The sequence below is a fragment of the Platichthys flesus genome, chromosome 6 (assembly GCF_949316205.1).
Source record: "Platichthys flesus chromosome 6, fPlaFle2.1, whole genome shotgun sequence".
In the NCBI taxonomy this organism is placed as follows: Eukaryota; Metazoa; Chordata; class Actinopteri; order Pleuronectiformes; family Pleuronectidae; genus Platichthys; species Platichthys flesus.
The window spans coordinates 4,383,851-4,401,919 of record NC_084950.1 but is presented as its reverse complement, the minus strand read 5'-3'; the positions used below and the strand labels follow the sequence as shown (position 1 = coordinate 4,401,919).

The following is an 18,069-nucleotide window of genomic DNA, read 5'->3' as shown; positions in this document are numbered from 1 at the left end:
GTATTAACTATGAGTATAAATGAAAAGAAAACACAAATACCACCAAATATGTAGAGCTTGATTTTAGAAACTAAACAAACTATTTGTGTGAAATGAATATATGGGCACACATAATCCTGATGATACCAAGATGTGTATTTAACATGTCTGTTTGAGTCTGTTTGTATTGTGGCTCTGCTTAAGTGACACTCGAGTCTGGAAGGAAGATGAGAAGAGCTCCTATTTCCCGGGCTGCATTCCCTTCCCTCTTTTGGTTTTCTACAGTACACCACTCATTGGACCTGTCTCTTCCTTCCCCTCACATCACCCCGTCCCTTTTCATTCATCTCTCTCAATCTGTAGCCGCGTCTCTTCATGCTGCAGACGGAGGAATGCAAATTACCTCCTGACACCTGGAGCGAGCCCTCGTCCCAGACACTCTGCATCTTCACTGCCGACGTCAGGTCCCTGCACCTGAGCTCAGACTTTGGAAACAAGATGTAGATGTTGTTCTATCAACATCTGCAGACGTTTTAATCACTGTTGGTTCTTGTGTTGTAATATTAGAAGCTATTCCAGCATTAGTCTGTTCCCTTTCTCACGCAGCACGTATACACCTCACAATGATTTTTGAAACAGTGATGATTTCAGACAGAGGCGTGCAGACCTAAAGCTGGTTTCTCATTTTTTACTGGCAACCCCTTTGCTTTCGCTGGTTGAGATGATTCTTGCTGGCAGATTTTGTGTCTAGAGATCTGATTAAAAATTGGCTCCATGAGTGGGTGAGATCTAATTAGCTGAATTCCTAATATTTCTCTGTCTCTTTAAAAAAGAATCATCGCGGGGCATCTCCAATATGAACTTGGCGGCTACATTCATGATATCATGATAAGACTGAGACTAAACCTAACAGGTCCCTGGTGAAGGTCCTCACCAGCTGAAGAACAAGGAGATATTAGTTGTATCGTACTGAGTCCCAGTTCATTATGGAAAGAGAAATGTAATATACTTGCATTATATAATATACTTCCTTTTTTTTGCACTTCTGGTTAGACGCTAAACTGCATTTCGTTGTATAAGTACTTGTACTGTGCAATGACAATAAAGTTGAAGCTAATCTAATCTAAAAAAAAATTCTAAATCAATTTCTATTTGACTCCATAATTCATATTTAGACACAGTTTCTTTCTGGGGTTACTGGGGTTTTAATGTCCCAAATCCTTAAAGTGCAAGGCATTATCCATATAGTTAATGATGGGCTTCTTGGTTTAGTAAGAAATGCTCAAGATGAATGTGTAAGTATTTTGGTATATTTACCTTCAGCTATGTTATCTTTTAATTAACCGTGTTAGACGAGGGTAAAATGTCATCACAAAATAGTTTCTTCTGTTTTATTTTGTCTCCAATCAGTGGATTCCAGCCTGAGTGTGAGGCAACAGCATCGTTCTTACACACTGCTGGAGAGAATTGCATCACATCAGCGTTGTTAGTGTGTGTGTGTGTGTGTCGCCTGTGTGTCTCCGTCTGTGTGTGCGTCTGTGTCTGTGTGTCTGTGTCTGTGTGTGGGTGTGTGTGTCAGTGTGTGTGTTTGTGTGGGTGTGGGTGTGTGCTGCTTGTGTAACAGCGACCACAGCCTGCGTTTGTTAACGGACTGACCAGATGTAATAAAGGAAGGAAGGAGAGAAAGAGGCTGTAACCGCATCACTCCCATATCACTGGACATGCAGTGAACATGCAGAGAACACGTCACATGCCACAACCACTGGAACTGAACAGGTCATGTTCAGGCTGCTTTAACCTGTGAATGAGGCCATTTAAGGCGTTGAGGTGTTTCCAGTCAATAATCTTGAATACTGTAACCATATCCTGTCTCTAGTCTCACATCTACATGAGCTAAACAGTGGGTTGAGCTTTTCACCGAACTCAGCCAGGAAACAAAAGTCTGTGTCTAACAAGGTTTGAAAAAATGTTTCTTTCCCAAAATCTTGGCCGTGAACATGATCCTGGACACAAACAACTTGTGGTTAAAATGCGCTGTCCGCCCCAATCAGGATTCCACGAAGGTTAAATTTAGTCTGCTCGCTCTGAACCAGCAGCTGAGACCACAAACAGGTTCATCTGGACTTGGAGCATAGAGCAGAAAGCCGGGGTTAGAGCCGAGGTCTGACTGTGAACCGTCACAGTGACGACAGGAGATGTCACCGCTTCTGCTTTCGTCAGGTTTCCAATGTACAGTGTGAAAACATGAGACGAGATAAGATGAAGTTTTATTCATTTCTACAATGGGAAAATACAACTCCTGCTATAGGCCCCATGAGAGCGGAACAGATTGACCATGGAATGTAACCAATTGGATTAGGCCTGATCTAAACAAAGCAGAATACTGCATTCGGTTCTGTTTTCACCTTTTAGATCTGATGCTCTGATGGAATAGTGATCGTCTGAAAACCCACCAGGATGTGGCAGCTACACCAGTTAGCAACTGCTCGATGCTCGACTTCCGGCAACAGCCACTTGTTGTCGTTGGCTCGCTGCCGTTTCACGCTGGGCAGGGGAATGTACACTCAGCGCAGCGTGTTTGAGGGCGTGTGAGGAAACAGCTGCAAGAGGTGGGGGGGGGGGGGGGGGGGGGTCATTAATGGGGACAGATGAGAACCCTGACTCTGAACCCAATCATCTCTGTGCAGCCCAAGAAACCATCAGCTGCAGAGACCGAGGAGCTCAACAGCTACACATGCACTTCTCTATCCAAAGTGTGAGGAGGATTTTTCGGGCAATGACTTTACCGGAGCATCTTTGATTCTGATATATTAAGTCTTGACAAAAACCACAACTTAAAATACGTTATGTCGACAACCATAAACTGAGACGAACTTTGCATTGCTGCAATTTTACTCTTTGGACATGGCAATATATCATATAGGAGGAAATGTGCAGTATCATACCCGAGGATGCAGTTTGAACTAATGGGAATATTAAATTCAAACAGGTTATGAATCATGCCTTAGAGAAAGTTAACTAAAACTTTTGAATGTTGACTGGAATATATATTTTGTGGCAGAAATTCAACCACCCAACTAAATTAATGTAATTCATTTATATTAATTAATTCCTTTTTTTAAGATTTTGAAATTAATAACCAAACATGGATTCACCACACAGAGCCACTCATTTGTATCCTGTTTGCTGCAGTTCACAATTGATTTAAATGTGTGTAATATCAGACTATAACAGAGGGATGGAGGCACTCTCTGGTGAAACAAAAAGTAAAAATGAAACCGTGATGATGGAAATGAAACCTAGCCCAAGCACCTGTCAGTCACGCTCCAGATGTTACCAACATCCATCAGCGACCCCTGGGAGAGTGGTTCCCCTAAATGGATGAACGCCGGTGTTCTCATCTTGCTCCTTCTGACAAAAGAATATTGATCTGTTATATTTTTTAGGCTTCACTCTCAGGGTAATAGACATATGCACCAATCAAATCTATTATTAAAACTAACATGGTGTTGATGTTGTGGCAGATCAGTGTTCATGGCCTCACATTAACATATCGTGGATTCACATATTCATGCGCTGACACAATCAATGCCTCACCCCTACATCCGGTTAGATCCCATACAATCTGTTGGGAGCCTAAGTTGGTTAGCACATACCTGAAATAATCAATCTCAACTCTAAACATTTTGTTTATGGATATGGCATTTAAAAAGTAGCACGGCCACATCCCGAGGTCCAGGGAACGACCTCTGTGTCCGAGGCCTGTCCATACCTGGGTTCTATGCCTCATTCTTTTTTAAACTGCTGGTTTGACTCGAAACAGCCTCATTTACACTGTGTTTTACACCCTAGACGTCCTCTGTTACCCTACCCCGGAGCAGCGTTATAGCCTGGACCACAGAGGACGTTTAGGCTTGGTGTAGATGACCTTGTTTGTAGTCGAATTTGAATGAGGGGATGGCTAACACTTGGATGACAGCCCAGGAGCAGTGTGGAGGGTTTGATAGAATTGGTCATCATTTACCTTCTGTTGCTGCAACGCTGTGTACCCCTGAAACTCCAGAAGTGTTTTATGAACTCAAACATTTCCCCCCCCCCCCCCCCCCCCCCCACACACACATCCATCAACACAGTGGTACGTTGATAATGAGTGAACTTTTTCAGTGAACTAACCCTTTAACACAATCTATCACAGAAGGTGTAGTTGCACAGTGCCCCGCCAGGCTCCGCCACTTGGACCACCTCGCTCTCTCTCTCTCGCTCACTCTCTCTCTCTCTCTTCCCCCTCCACACTTTTTCTCTCCCCCCACCACCCCCCCACCCCGTTTTGACGTCAGCAGCCCCGCAATTGAGCGACAGAAGCGAGGAAGGACCGAGCCCCTCTCCGCTGGAGCTGTTACCGGGAGGCAGTAGCGTCACACGCCGAGAGAGCGAGTCCCAGCCGCCGCCGCCGCCACCAGCCGCCCCGGAGAGAGAGACAGCGAGGAGCCGAGGGAAGGTCCGCCGTGAGCCGCCGCGAGAACCGAGCGATGCCCGCGCTGCTCACCGACGCCCAGTGACACACACGAGTACCCGTCGACGAGCGGATAGAGAGAGAGAGGAAGAGAACCGTGATTTTCTTTTTTTTAGTTTGAAAGAGAAAACCTGAACACACGGGACGAGCAGCCGCTTAGCACCGGAGGCTCCACCGCGTCGCGCCCCGCGGATCAACCCGAGCGGACCGTTGGGTTCTTCTCAATGCTCTAACGGCCCCCCCAACCCCGGTTCGAGACGCGAGAGGCACCAGGAGGAAACTAACCGAGCCGCCGCCAGGAGAAGAAGACATTTTGGGGGCTTGTTTTGGGGTTTTTCTGGTTGTTGTTTCAATTTTTTTTTATCTAATCGTTTCCGTGGATCCTGGTTCCCGGTGCCACCATCAAGCTGTGTTCTCTAACCATGGGATGTACTCTGAGCGCGGAGGAGCGGGCGGCTCTGGACCGGAGCAAAGCCATCGAGAAGAACCTGAAGGAGGACGGGGTCACCATGGCCAAGGATGTCAAGCTGCTGCTGCTGGGTAAGACTGACCCCAGGGGGGGAAGTGGCTCGCAGCGGCCTGGGGAGCCCCGGCTCCTGCTGCTGCTGCTGGTTGTACTGGTGGTGGTGGTGGTACTGGTGGTGGTGGGGGTGTTAGTGGAGGAAAAGGTGTGGTAGTGATGGTGGGCGTCTGGTAAGGAAATCCTCATCTGAAGGTGTGAATGAATCAAATAAAACACCATCTTCACCATCAGCCTTTTGCTCTGATTACCTAAAACACATCCTCCATCCTCCCAGTTACATGACAGCCAGTACAAACCAGCAGGAGAAGGTGGTCTCTCCACCCTGGTGAAGCTTGTAACTCCACATATCAGATGGTAACTGCAGATAAAAAACAAGGCAGTAGCTCTGCAGCAGGGCAGGCAGCCCCCCCCCCCCCCCCCTGCTCCTTCAGCTGGTTCTCTGGGTTCTTCAGGGGGGGTTCTGGGTGATTGATGCATTGGTTTCTTCTCAGCGGGGGAAATTATCTTGTGTGTTTAAGTCCATGTGAGAAGATGGAGGATGGAAGCAAAGGAAGGGAAAGGGGGTGAATGAGTGAAGAAAGGATGTTGAGGAACAAAGGGTGCAGCAACTTTTCTGCATCTCCACCCCACTGCTGCTGTTCTTATTCACTTAGCTTTTTAACAGGCGCGATCTATTCCTTCCTTCCTCTCTCTCTCTCTCTCTCTCCTTCTGTCTCCCCCCCTCCTCCTCTCTCTCACTCTGTCTCCATCTTGCTGTCTTACACACACACACATGCACCCTGTTTACATTGTCTTCTTGTCTCTTATCCCTCAGGGGCTGGAGAGTCAGGGAAAAGCACCATCGTCAAACAGATGAAGTAAGTCTTAAATAAGCACGGTCTAATAACCCTATAGTGTGTATGTGGTGTCCCTTTATCACTTTTTCTGTATGTGTCTCTCCCACCCACACACACACACACACATACATACACACACACACACACACACACACACACACACACACCGCACACAGGCTGCAGCCTTCAGCACCTTGATTCTTACATGTCTTTCCCAGAGGATTAAAAGCATCTCAGTCGACCCCACTGTACTTCTGACCTCAACCCAAACTGTGATCGGTTTCAAAACATCTGACATCCCATCATCACTCACTCTCAGGCCTGGTCAAGCAGCTGAAGTCGCTCTGTGTGTGTGAGTGTGTGTGTGTTTGGGGGAGGGGGGAGGATGATGCAGATGCACTGATTTGCTGATTTGTTTGAACATGTTGCTGAAACACATCAAGTCGCCTCTCGTGTAATATGTTTAAGTCCAGTACTTCCTCTTCCAAAGCACAAGCCTGCATCAGTGAAAGGTCTGAGGAGTGGCCCAGTGTCACCAGACCTCACTGGTGACACTGGGATAAAAATGGTAATCCCCAAGCAAACTTGGAACACGCATGTTCTAATCAATTTGATCTTTTAGTCACACACCCACAGGATTCATGTTAGTAATAGTATCTGGAAAGGGGGTGGGGGGTGTCTTTAATTGATATTGCATAGTCTCCGTATATGGATGCCCAGGGGTCTGACAGGAAACAGTCAAGCTATTGTTGAAAACATTTTATTTTCTAATATATTCTGCTGATTGATTGGTTCCAGCTTCTTTAATTTCTAGGCTTCTGTACTTGTCTCTGTTTTTGTATTACTGGAAATGGAATATGTGTTTGTCACGCACAATAATTAGGAGTTGAGAACGATCCTTTGTCGCAGCCTTGTGTTGTTTTTAGCTCAAAATATGAACAGGCTACTTTTGGAAAACGAGTTGCCAACGGCTGTTGTGGTTGGTTGTCGCCCACTGGCTGTGTCTGTATCTTTGGCTCCATCCATAGTCCATACCATGCTTTTGTTTTGAAACTCAATTGATCCCCGCCCATGTGAGTGTTTTAGCCCTTTATCAGTAATAATCCCATATTAGTCCATATTAATGCACCTGAAAACACAGATTCAGAGACGATTCACATACACTGGGCTTGTGCATGACCGTGTAGACAGGAGGCAGATGGGCAGGAGACAACAGAGAAACAACAGTTATGAGAAGTAAGACGAGGGATTTCCTGGACTGATGACGTGGTGGAACTTTCAGTATTTTGCGTTCATCACTGGAAGTCCAGTCTTGACTAATACGAACCAATCAGGAAGCACCGGTGACTGTGTCACCGTTTCTCAACGTCTCAGAGTGTGCTCATCTCTACTCTGCCCGTTTTCACACCACACAGCACCAGATGTGTTTCTGAACGTCTCCGTCTTAAACACTGAAACACAGGGGAGAAATGTGGACAACTAAAGAGAAGCCGTGTGGATGAAGCCTGTGAACTTTACAGGGGACAGGCGTATTTAACTAAGAGGATACCAACAAGGAACTTCTGTTTAGAAACAGGAATCTCTTGCACCAGTCATATTCGGCTGTGACTTGTCTGTCTCAATTAGATTCTGTCCGATTTTTTTATTTTCTCCTATGGCATCATTATGTGCTCCTGTTGTTTCTCTCTATCGGAATTTATTTGTATTATTTCCTCTTGGATTTGTTTCCAGCTGCAGGGGAAGGATTTACCTCTGCATAATGTAATTAACAAAGATATTGTACTTAAGGGAGAGTTAACTCTAATAGCACATGTATTTACTGTGTCACTGCAATAATTCTACCATGTAGGAATTACCACAGATTAGATAAACGCTTAAACATCAACACAACACTCAAACCCTGCCCCCCCCCCCCCTGTCCCATATCATTTTCTCTTTAATCCACTTATGACATATGGTTTTTCTTCCATCTCCTCTGCTGGGTCCTTTCACAGGCAGCTGAGTGTCTTTTAGCCGATAATAGGCTTTGGCTGTGCTCGTACACTGACATGTCACAACAACGTGACCCAGAGGATCCAGCTGTTAATGGTCATTCCAGCAGCACAGCACATTGTGCACTCTGCCTGCCCAGCGCTCACTGAATGGTTCATTGAATGTACATACAGTTTAGTAGTCCATAACTCTAAGATCATCCGAAGGCACCAACGGCTGTGAAGCATTGTAAATCACACAGTTATATGACTTGGATTGACACAAATGCATATGAGGTGGCTGCGTTAGTCCATATAGAAGCTGTTATGGTGTTGGTACAGGTGTCAGGTGTGGTGCTTTATTGCTCTGAATTACGACTGTTGAATGAATTTAGCAGGATTTGTTGTTAGCAGAGAGCAAATTGTCTTGTTCTTCTGGTTCACGTCACGCTCACATCTTTCATTCATTCCAGTCATGCCACCTCCATGGGTCTGTTGTTTCGCTGCAAGCTGTTCTTGGTCATTCTTGAGATGATGAAACTGGATCACGTGAGACAGTGTTGTTTTGTAATTACAGGTTTTGTGTTATCCACCCTGTATTAATCTCAGGGGATGTCCTATTTATGAATAGGTAGCAAATTAATACAACGTGCAACAGCAAATTCTCTGCTGACACTTAAGTTGTTGTGGCCATTTCAGAAGCTTATGTCAGACATTTTTCAAAGTGCGAGAAGGTTTAAATACAAAACCAATAGAAAAGACATATTTCTGTTGGAAAAATCCAAACTTCCAAGCTGGAATAAGTTTTGAGCCGAGCTCTTTGAAGGCTGGATTTATTTATTTTCTTGACAATGGACTCCAGTGTTTGTGTGTCTTTTACAGAGAGCCTGTGATATTATAGAGGGAGTGAAGCAGCTTTTCAAGTGGCGGACAGCGCCCTGCCAGGGAAGCCTTCACGTTCCTGTTCAGAGATGCTCAGCTATTTCCGGAACCGCATCAGAGGCTCGGAAAGCACTCGCTGCGTTTTCTTTCACAGTGCTTTGAACATCTGGGGCGTGTTCAAGTGACCAGTTGTGTGTGTGGGTGTGTGGGTGGGGGTTGTTGTGTGCCTGCTTTCTTCAGAGACGCACAGGGAGGAGAGGATTAGATTTAGATTATATGCTGTATATGTTGAAGTGTGTGACACAGCTGTGCATGAGCTCAGGGGAGAAGAATTGAAACTATGAGGAGGGCGTTTTGGAAATGGGTTCTTGAAGTTTCCTCCTTCTTAGTTTTGTTTCTGACAAAACTGCAGATTCTTGAATTAAAAAAAAAAAAACGATTACGCAATTTCTCGCTGACTGAAGTCGGGGCTCCATGGAAATGTGCTGCTAATTTTAACTAGATTTACAGAAAATGTACAAAAGAATATGCTAAATCATGTGCGACATAAGCGACTATGAGGAATTTGTTTATCAGTATATGCAGTAGGTTTTCCGGTCAGTTGAAATTATATATTAGCAGAAGAAGAGGACGCAACATTAACATGATGGAAAGTGTTGTTTTTTTATTGAATTTATGGAAGTAACGTTGCCATCTCCTTGTTTCTATCCCTTCTGGAGCAGAAGCTTGATTGACATTTAAAGGCTCATTTATGCAAAACTGTCGGTAACGTTAGCATGGTTGTTAAGCAATACATCCACTAGAGGGATGTGCAGAGTTGAGAGTTTCGGACATCTTAAACATGGCGACGTGGTGGAGCTTATGATGATGTACCTCCTTAAGAATGAAAATAGCATTGGGCCAACTTACCACTTTTCTTTTGGTACTGCCCCAATTTGTCTGTTTCGCATGAATCCGTAAGCTTTCAGAAGAAATGCACAAATACGGATGAAATGAACGCAGAGTATTGACAGAAGGCTCCGTCTGTAGCCATGTACGTATCTAACCATGAGGCATGAGTCATGATTCTTGTACAACATCATGTATTTACTAAATCCGTGTTACCTGGTAGCTTATACCTTGTATCAACACACCTACTTTTGCAGCTTTTTTCGGCGATGTTTAATATCACTCTTGCTGTATCCACAAATCTAAAATGTGCATCGAAGCAGATGCACGGAAACACACCTGATAACTCAAGGCATTGATAACATCTCTGTGGCGAGCAGAGTTCTGTAGAGAGAGAGAGAGAGAGAGAGAGAGAGAGAGAGAATCTTGAAGAAACTGGTTGGAGAACCTGTGCATGCATACATGTATCACGTGATCTTCTATCATTGAGTTTTTTGGGCCTGCAACCCAAGGGGATCTGGTCATGCGTGAAGAACATATCTCTACCTTGTGCAGAGAGCTTGCCGTGCATGTGTGTGTGTGTGAGTGTGTGTGTGAATGTGTGTGCGGGGGAGACACCATCTGTTTATGGAGCCGGTGTGTGTTTAGACATGTGCAAATGTTTCTCTCGCTGCCCAGCTGGCAAACTGACCTCTCCAGCAGGGCTCAACGTGTGTATGTCAGAAAAATAAATAATGTTGTAACACTTTTATATAATCGAACAGGAAGCCACTACTGACCACACAAAAAGCCTCTACACTCTGGTGGGTACAAGTGTAGCCCCTCCCCCCCTCCCCTTTCAAAGTTTCTTCGTTGACGGCAAACTTCAGAAATGGATGTAAATGTGCCAAGTGAGGAATGAATCAGTCCTGGTTAACTTGCTTTGTAGACATGAGATATTTTTAATGGTTTATCCCGTCAGCAAGCAACTATTACAAGTATGAAGTGAGACTAAACTAGCAATGTCACAAAAAGTGGAATTGCAATGGTGTTAAAGTTCAAAAAGTTTTTACCTTCTCCCAAGAGGATATATTTGTTTGTTGGGTGTTTCTTTTCTTCACTTTTGCAAAGGGAGTAAGAGACATTTCCTGTGAGAGAGCGAGAACAATGAAACTGCAAAAATGTCAAGAGGATGTGAGTTGTCGTGTTTCTAGTCAAATGTGCTGAAAATACTAATTTATGCAAGTTCAGTCTTCTGTTCGGCAAAGACAAAAATGTGTTTTACCAAGACAACAAGCACCCAACAAACAAACGTATCCTCTAGACTCAACACTAGGGTTATGATGTCATAAATTAATAGGAAAATAGAGAGACTAGTTTAGATTAGGGAACTTCACTCTTTGTGTTGATAGTTCACTCAGTGGTGTAAACCAGCTGCTGTGAGGTCTAGACACCTTGGAAAAAAAATCAGCCCAGTGACTCCTCCTGACTTCTCTTAGTCACATGAGGACTTGTGACATGTTTTCATTCCTGATAAACCCTCCAAGTAATTTCTCCCCCAATCATTTACAGAGAACGACCCATATAACACCAGTATACATGTCTCATATAGCTCTCACAACCTGATCTGTAGTTTACAAACCAAAAGTAACTTATATCATCCAAAGGTTTTAAAATGTTTACTAGAACTTATGTTTCAGCCATTTTTACCCTCAAAGATAAAGAGGGTGGATTTGCTAAACGTTTCTATTACGTTGCTGCACTGAGTCAAACATCAGCCTCATTCAGTCAGACACTGCTTGAGTGTATAACATACAGCACTCCTCATTTTCTTTCTCCATCTTCATGTGTGTGTGTGTTTGGGCCTTTTTGACATGATCAGAGGCGACTGCCCAAAGGGAGAACAAACGCTGCCCGTCCCTCACCGCTGCACTGCTTCCCACAGGCTGTTCCCACCGTGTGTGAGTGTGCTAGTGTGAGTGGGTGGGAGGGGGTTCTCTAGAACAGGAGATAATTAGGTTTAAGCCTCAGAAGAGGAGAATAAAAGGGGGAAGGGGAGGGGGACAGAGGGAGGAAAAAAGGTGGCGGTGTTCTGTGCAGAAAGGGAGAGTGGGAGAGGGGACACACGGAGGGAGACAGCGAGGGAGTTTTAATGAAGGGGACTTAGTGCCCTGTGCATTGAATGAAAGACAGAAAGACAGAGAGTGGTGGAAGTAAGGATGAAAAGAGAAGGAGTGGAGGAATATCAGGACGGGTGAGGAAGAGAGAAGTGAAAATCCTCAGTGATAGCGACACCCAGCAAAAGCAACCGGGGGAGAGAGAGATTCCATTTTTTTGCGAGAGTGTGAAAAGAAACAGCAGAGAAGAGGGTGAAGTAAGATAGAAGGAGGGAGGACGAGTGCAAATGAAGCCGGGGAGGGAAGAGGAGCGAGGAGAAGCCATTTTGAGCAGGAGAGGAGAGACGTTGGCAAGTGGAAGAACATGTTCTCAGTTATTAGGCAAGTTGGAGGAAGCGACAAAGAAAGACGGGTTGTCAGGGACACGGTGCAAAGTGCGCTCCTCTCCTGGACTCTGTTCCCTTCGATAATTATTAGCCTCCTTTTCCTGGGATGGTTCCACACAAGGACAGAAAACAGAGTCAAAAACGAATGAAAGACAAGGGGGGGGGGGTGGTTAAAGGGGAACTCGTGTTGGCACCAACCCAAGTGTTGCATGAAGAGACAGTCTGTAACTGGTCATCTGAAGCAGTCTGTCAGCCAGATACTCACCCTTCATTGGTTAAATATAGCCCTGGGCGTGCTCATCTCTCGGATGATTTGATTGGCTGCCTCAGTGAGCTTTGAAATAACAGGCATCATGATAGCTGTGTTTGCATGTGTGCCCGTGTTTGCATGTGTGTGCGTGTGCTCGCCGACGCCTCCGAGCAGCCTTTAGTGTCAGTGTGCGTTCTGCACATAGGAAGGTGAACGTTTTTATATTTAGTATCGAGTACCACAACTTTATCGAGGCATATGCAACCCCACCAGATAGCTGTGTACCACTCTCATGGTATACCAGGTATAATGAATAAAGAATTGTAACCTGTGGGTGTGCACCTCCGTCTCCTCTTGACAGCCTTTCAGTGACACATACAGTCAGCAGGGACAAGCAAGGCTGATAACGCCATTTGTCTTATTTTTGATTTATGGAGGATGGACGTCCAGTTTATTGTGGCTGACGCGTTTCCAGTTCCTCCCACTATCCAGAAACTAAGCCAAAATCTCCTGTATATTAACGCAGCCATCTACAGCTAATTGTGCCAAGTCAATAAACTGCTCTACAATGAACTACAGTTAAATGCTCATCATCTGGTTTTTTAGTATCTCTGCAAAGTATGAAATGAAGAAACTCGAGTCAAGTACAAGTATCCTTTATGTAAATACATTACTAGAATAAATATACTGAGTCTCTTTCCACCATTGAACATGTCACCTGTTTCCATGCCATCTACTTACTGTCTTTACTGGAAACCACCTCTGCTTTCTCTTGCCTGGTCAGGGTGACTGTGTGTGTGGTCTGCACTCTAATCAGGAAGTCTTATAAAATACAAAGGTCTTTTGTGGGAGGAATCTTTGAGTGTGTATGTCTGTCAGTGTGTGTACAGCACTTATACAAAGTCGACAGTGTGTGTTTTTGGGTCTATGCTTTTGTCTTTGTGCATATGTTGATGTGAGAGTGAGTGTTTTTTTTTTATGTAAGACCTATTTGGCAGATTTCATGTCAGTTCAGCACACCACAAGACAATGGAGTCTTGTTACAGTGGCCATGCTCAGCTGATAGAGAGTCAGCTGATGGGGACTGTGGCTTGGTTTAGAGCTGGAAGAGTGTTTGAGTGTTGTATCACACCTAAGTGTGGAATCAAATGTTATACAATCTATTCAGTAGTTTTTCTACACTGCTATTTTTTCACTCCTTCGTAAAGTGGAGTTGGTTTAGTTTAATGTAATTTAAATAATGAACTTAACATCAAAAAACATGATTCGATTTTATCCAGAGCCTCTAACTTTTGGAAAATCTAATTTTGAGCATTGATTCCTCTTGATCAACACAGGAGATAAATTGATAGATTAGTATCATTATCATTATTATTATAGACAAAAATTATCTTTCCTATTGAAAATATATATAACATTTTCAAACTAGGACTAAACCCCAGGTCCTGCTGAGGCTGTATGAAGATGGCCCAATTCTGGGGAGGGGCAGGGCATTACCCAAGAAGGAAACACATTCAATTTTGGTGGCACCAAATTAAGTGGGTGGATCCAGGACTTATTTTTCTTAACTTGCTAGTTGTTTGGATTGTTCAGTCTAAATCAAAGTGGTGGACCAACATTCAGTTTGCTGTGCTAGGCCTCCAGGCCAGAGCCATCTATCTGTCTGTCCATCAATCTACTAGTGAGTCAAATTGCCGGCGACAGGACACACGGTCTGATGCTATCGGCTGCTCCTGGAAACAATTAATTTCCTTAATTGTGCTGACATCTGGAAATGCAGAACAAGAGTCACTGCTTCTTTTCCATCGCTTGATGCTAACACGAAAACTCTTCTAAATAGTTTGTACTTGTTTATAGTTGTTGAGTCTTCTGAATTACACAAATATAATATGTTCAAATACCTTTGCAAAGACATTTTTATGTAGACTCCTTAACGTGTGCTGCCAACTAAGATTACATAATAAGATTTCAGGTTCCTTAGAAGCAGTGAATATAAAACAGCGATAGATCTTGAGACAGTAAATGGCCTAGATTCAAATGAAAGTTTCAAGAAACTCCCAAGAAAAGCTGAACATCACGCCAAAGCAGATACAGAGAAAAACCTTGATGGGAAACTACCCCACGGTGGTTAACTGGAGCTGGTTATTGGGAACAGTGGTGCTCACAGCTTCTCTTTCTCTTAAAGGGAGACATGAATGTAGGTATTCTTTTGTGTGTACAAGTTATGCAAAGTTGAAAACCCCAAATTTGCCCTGTGAGTATAGTTTGGCCGATACTTCCCGGTCATAGTGATGTGGGTTAGGGTCATGTGGCATCACAATGCCCATATTTGCGTATTACACACCCAGCACAGCTAGTCTGACACGTCCCGGAACAAAGCCACCTAATAATAATAGTAAAAATTATGCAAATTTAACGTATCCAGCTGAATGTACGCATAGTGTGTTTCCTTAATATCATTATTGTGATTGTTCCACATTCTGATTCGTTTCTTTACCTTTACTTTTAAGCGGATCTCTCACAGATCAGCAGTTACAGATGCCAAGACTCAAACCTAAAATGTGCACAGCACAGCTAAAACGGCTTTGCTGTGATTGGATGAGGCAGCGAGCCAATGCGGCAAGGCCTCGAACCTCGGCAGCTGTATCGCTATAGCCAGCCAACAATAATATTAGCCAGATATTTACATTTTATTCTCTCATGATTACTGGTCTCTGGTCAGAGTGTCTACCAAGGAACTGAGCATTTATCAAGCTTAGTCCTGAGTAAACAGTTTAGAGACGAATGCAATCGTCAGGTTTACCAGTCAAATAAAAATACTCATCCAAAAATAAAACCCACAATTAAATTAAAACTTCATTACAAGACATCAGTGCAAAGTTTTGGGTGTGGCTATTTTTACCTACAACAGTTATGGTTCTGCACTCAAGTCACACTGAGCTTTACCAGATGAGCACCTGTGTACCTGTGTGTGTTTCCCTGTAGAAATCAGTGACTGGGCAGGGACACAGTTGTGCCCTTCATCAACACTGTGTTTGTTTAATTAATATTTAATTGCAAATGGACAAGGGGAGGAAGCTAGAGGAGAGCGGCACAAAGAAAAGAGGAATAAATGATCAAGAAGGAGGGGTGAGAAGGGACGAAAGAAGAACAACAGACTGACGGAGAAAGAGTGTGATGTGTACGGAGATTGAGAGAGAGAGGACAGAGGAATAACAGGGGATGAAAGAAGGCCTGGCAGAGGAGAGCGGCAGATAGAGATAACACGTGACAGTGAAACAGAGGGATAATGGCAGACAGATTTAATGAGGTCTTCCTAGATGTAATAGCGAACTGCAATTATTCTGCTCTCCTGTCTGCCTGGATTTATACGCATGTGTGTGCAGCTCCTAACATCCCTGCTGAACCGGAGTGAAGCAGACTGTGTCCCTTGGCACGAGGAACCCTCCATCAGCACATGACCCAACCTGGAGCCAGGGCGACTCCTCGGCATTAGGAGAGACATTGTTAGCACGAGAAAAAAAAACTCTTAAAGGAGGAAACCCCTCATCAACCTGTAACTGAGGAAATACTGTCTTTTAGTAGAGGGGACCCGGGGGCCAAAGACATTAACTTTTTCTCATGGGAGTATTCTGTTTTCTGACCTCGCTTAGAACAGTTGAAGATAAGAGATGTCAGATAAAAAAGGGATGCAAGTAAGGGATGAAGTGCAAAGATTGAGTTGTTGTATTATTCATAGAGAATTGCCAGTATGGAAAAAGCCTGGAACAAGAGGAAAAACCGCTTATAGATATAATAGTCTGTGCCCCAGGTTTTTTATACATTAGGGAAGTAGATGTATACACCAGTAAATCAGGGTTACATGCCAAATGCATTGACACAAAAAATATGTGTACATATGTAGTGGAAACTGGAGTTGATTATTGTTACTTGAATATGTTTCACAACTCATTCGTCCAACACTTTGGTATCAATGAGTGACTGTTGGGCCTCGGTGGAGGTACGTGCTCGGCTGAGTGACAGTTTTTTTAATAGGTTCTCATTACACATGTTATACAAATAGTGCAGTGTCAGAATATGCCCCGCCTGTAGAAACTGATTGCTTGCCTCTTTATTTTTAAAAAGGTCTACACTCAACACTGCGCTTCCACGGGCTCTGGGCCATACACCAGCCTCGACATAGTTGTGTTCCCTTTTTTGCTCCTAAAGCGTGTCAGGGAAGTTATAGAAAATGTATTCCAACCTTCTTGAAATACTACATGTGCACAACGTAAAAATATCTGGGTGTTGATCCGCCCATTTCTCAGTGAAGTAACATGGAGAAAAGTGTAGCTGTCTTGAGAAACACTTTAAACCAATCGAAGCTAAATACAGACGAACAGAGGTTCCTCCATTAGAAGCTGGTTTTCTGCATGTGCTAGTTTCATGTATAAATAATGTCCTCAACACTCCTCACAGATGTGATGTTTTTAACTGCTGCAATATTTAGTCTCTTTAGTGGAGCAGAGACCTCTTTGGATAATAAAGTCATATTCTTATTTAGCTTCCAAGTAGCAACTTTTCTACAGCTATTCAGTTATTTACATTTATATTTATATTTTTTTAAAACATTAAAAACACTCTTGATGTTTTACTGTAAACCAGACAGGTTAACTTCTTGGTTGCAAAATAGAGAACTGGAAGATTCATCCTCTGGACGCCATCAATATCAATAGACTGACCGAGCGACTGACCGAGTGACTGACCATCCCTAGAGCCATGCCGCTGTCAGAATTACATAATTGATTGTATCTGTTCTGAAGAAAAGCAGATAGAGAGCTGATGGTGTGGGAGTGTGTGTGTTTGTGAGAGTATGTGCTCAGGATGCTGCTGCTTGACCTCAAGGTGTGATGGCAAGCGAGTGGAGCCAGATGACCGAGCAGCTGAGGCCTCCATCTCACTTATTGTGTGTGTGTGTGTGTGTGTGTCTGTCATTGTGGGTGCTGTGTTACCGACACCTCCAGTTATTTATAGCTTCTTTTTCCTGATTATCGCCTTCTTCTTTCATGCTCTCTTTCATACCCATTATCAGCCATCACATTGTTTTCCCCTCTCTCTCCTTCACCCGTTGCACTTGCTCCATCACTCACAAATACACACATACGCACACACACACACACACACAGGTTGTGTTGTGTTAGTAACTCTGTCCAGCAGTGCTGACAGGAGTAAGTCAGTTTACACTTTACCACAACTAAGAGCTCTGTCGACAAAGACCACAAAGTAAGTGTATGCACAGCATATCAATAAGAACTCATCCAAGGGACTTGTGTGTGTGTGTACGTGTTTGGTGTGTGTGCGTGTGTCAGTGTGTCAGGACAAACAGTGGTAGCTAGCAACAATGCAAAACAAAGATAAAGACCTAATTGCACAGTGCAGTGTGTAGGCTTTGTGTTCACATGAGTAGGTGTGTGGATAAAAATATGAGTGTGGGGGATAATGGGAGACAGAAAGAAGAAGAGGCTAACGTGTGTGTTAGTGTGTGTGTTCTAATTCTCTGAGAATGATTATTATTCACTTGATGAAATGTAATGTTGACAGGATTCACCTTGACATTATAGTCACTTGATTTGAGTTGTTTTTTTTTGCCTCTGTCAAGGAGGTTATGTTTTCATTAGCCTTTGTGTGTCTGTTGGTTTATTAACAGGGTTACTTAGCAGCTACTGAATAAATTTCCATGAAATGTTGTTGAGGGGCAGATCCATGA

The 18,069-nt window shown here is 43.8% G+C and overlaps 1 protein-coding gene across 2 annotated transcripts in view; it reads left to right on the top strand.

Annotated features, from left to right (window-relative positions):
* Positions 1-4,323: 4,323 nt before the first annotated feature.
* gnao1a (guanine nucleotide binding protein (G protein), alpha activating activity polypeptide O, a) overlaps positions 4,324-18,069 on the top strand; it is a 74,683-nt gene continuing 60,937 nt past the window's right edge. For both annotated transcript variants that reach the window (XM_062390499.1, XM_062390500.1), the window contains exons 1-2: positions 4,324-5,032; positions 5,830-5,872. In XM_062390499.1, the coding sequence (XP_062246483.1) occupies positions 4,915-5,032; positions 5,830-5,872 (161 nt within the window). In that variant the 5' untranslated portion in view covers positions 4,324-4,914. The remainder of the gene's footprint in view (positions 5,033-5,829; positions 5,873-18,069) is intronic.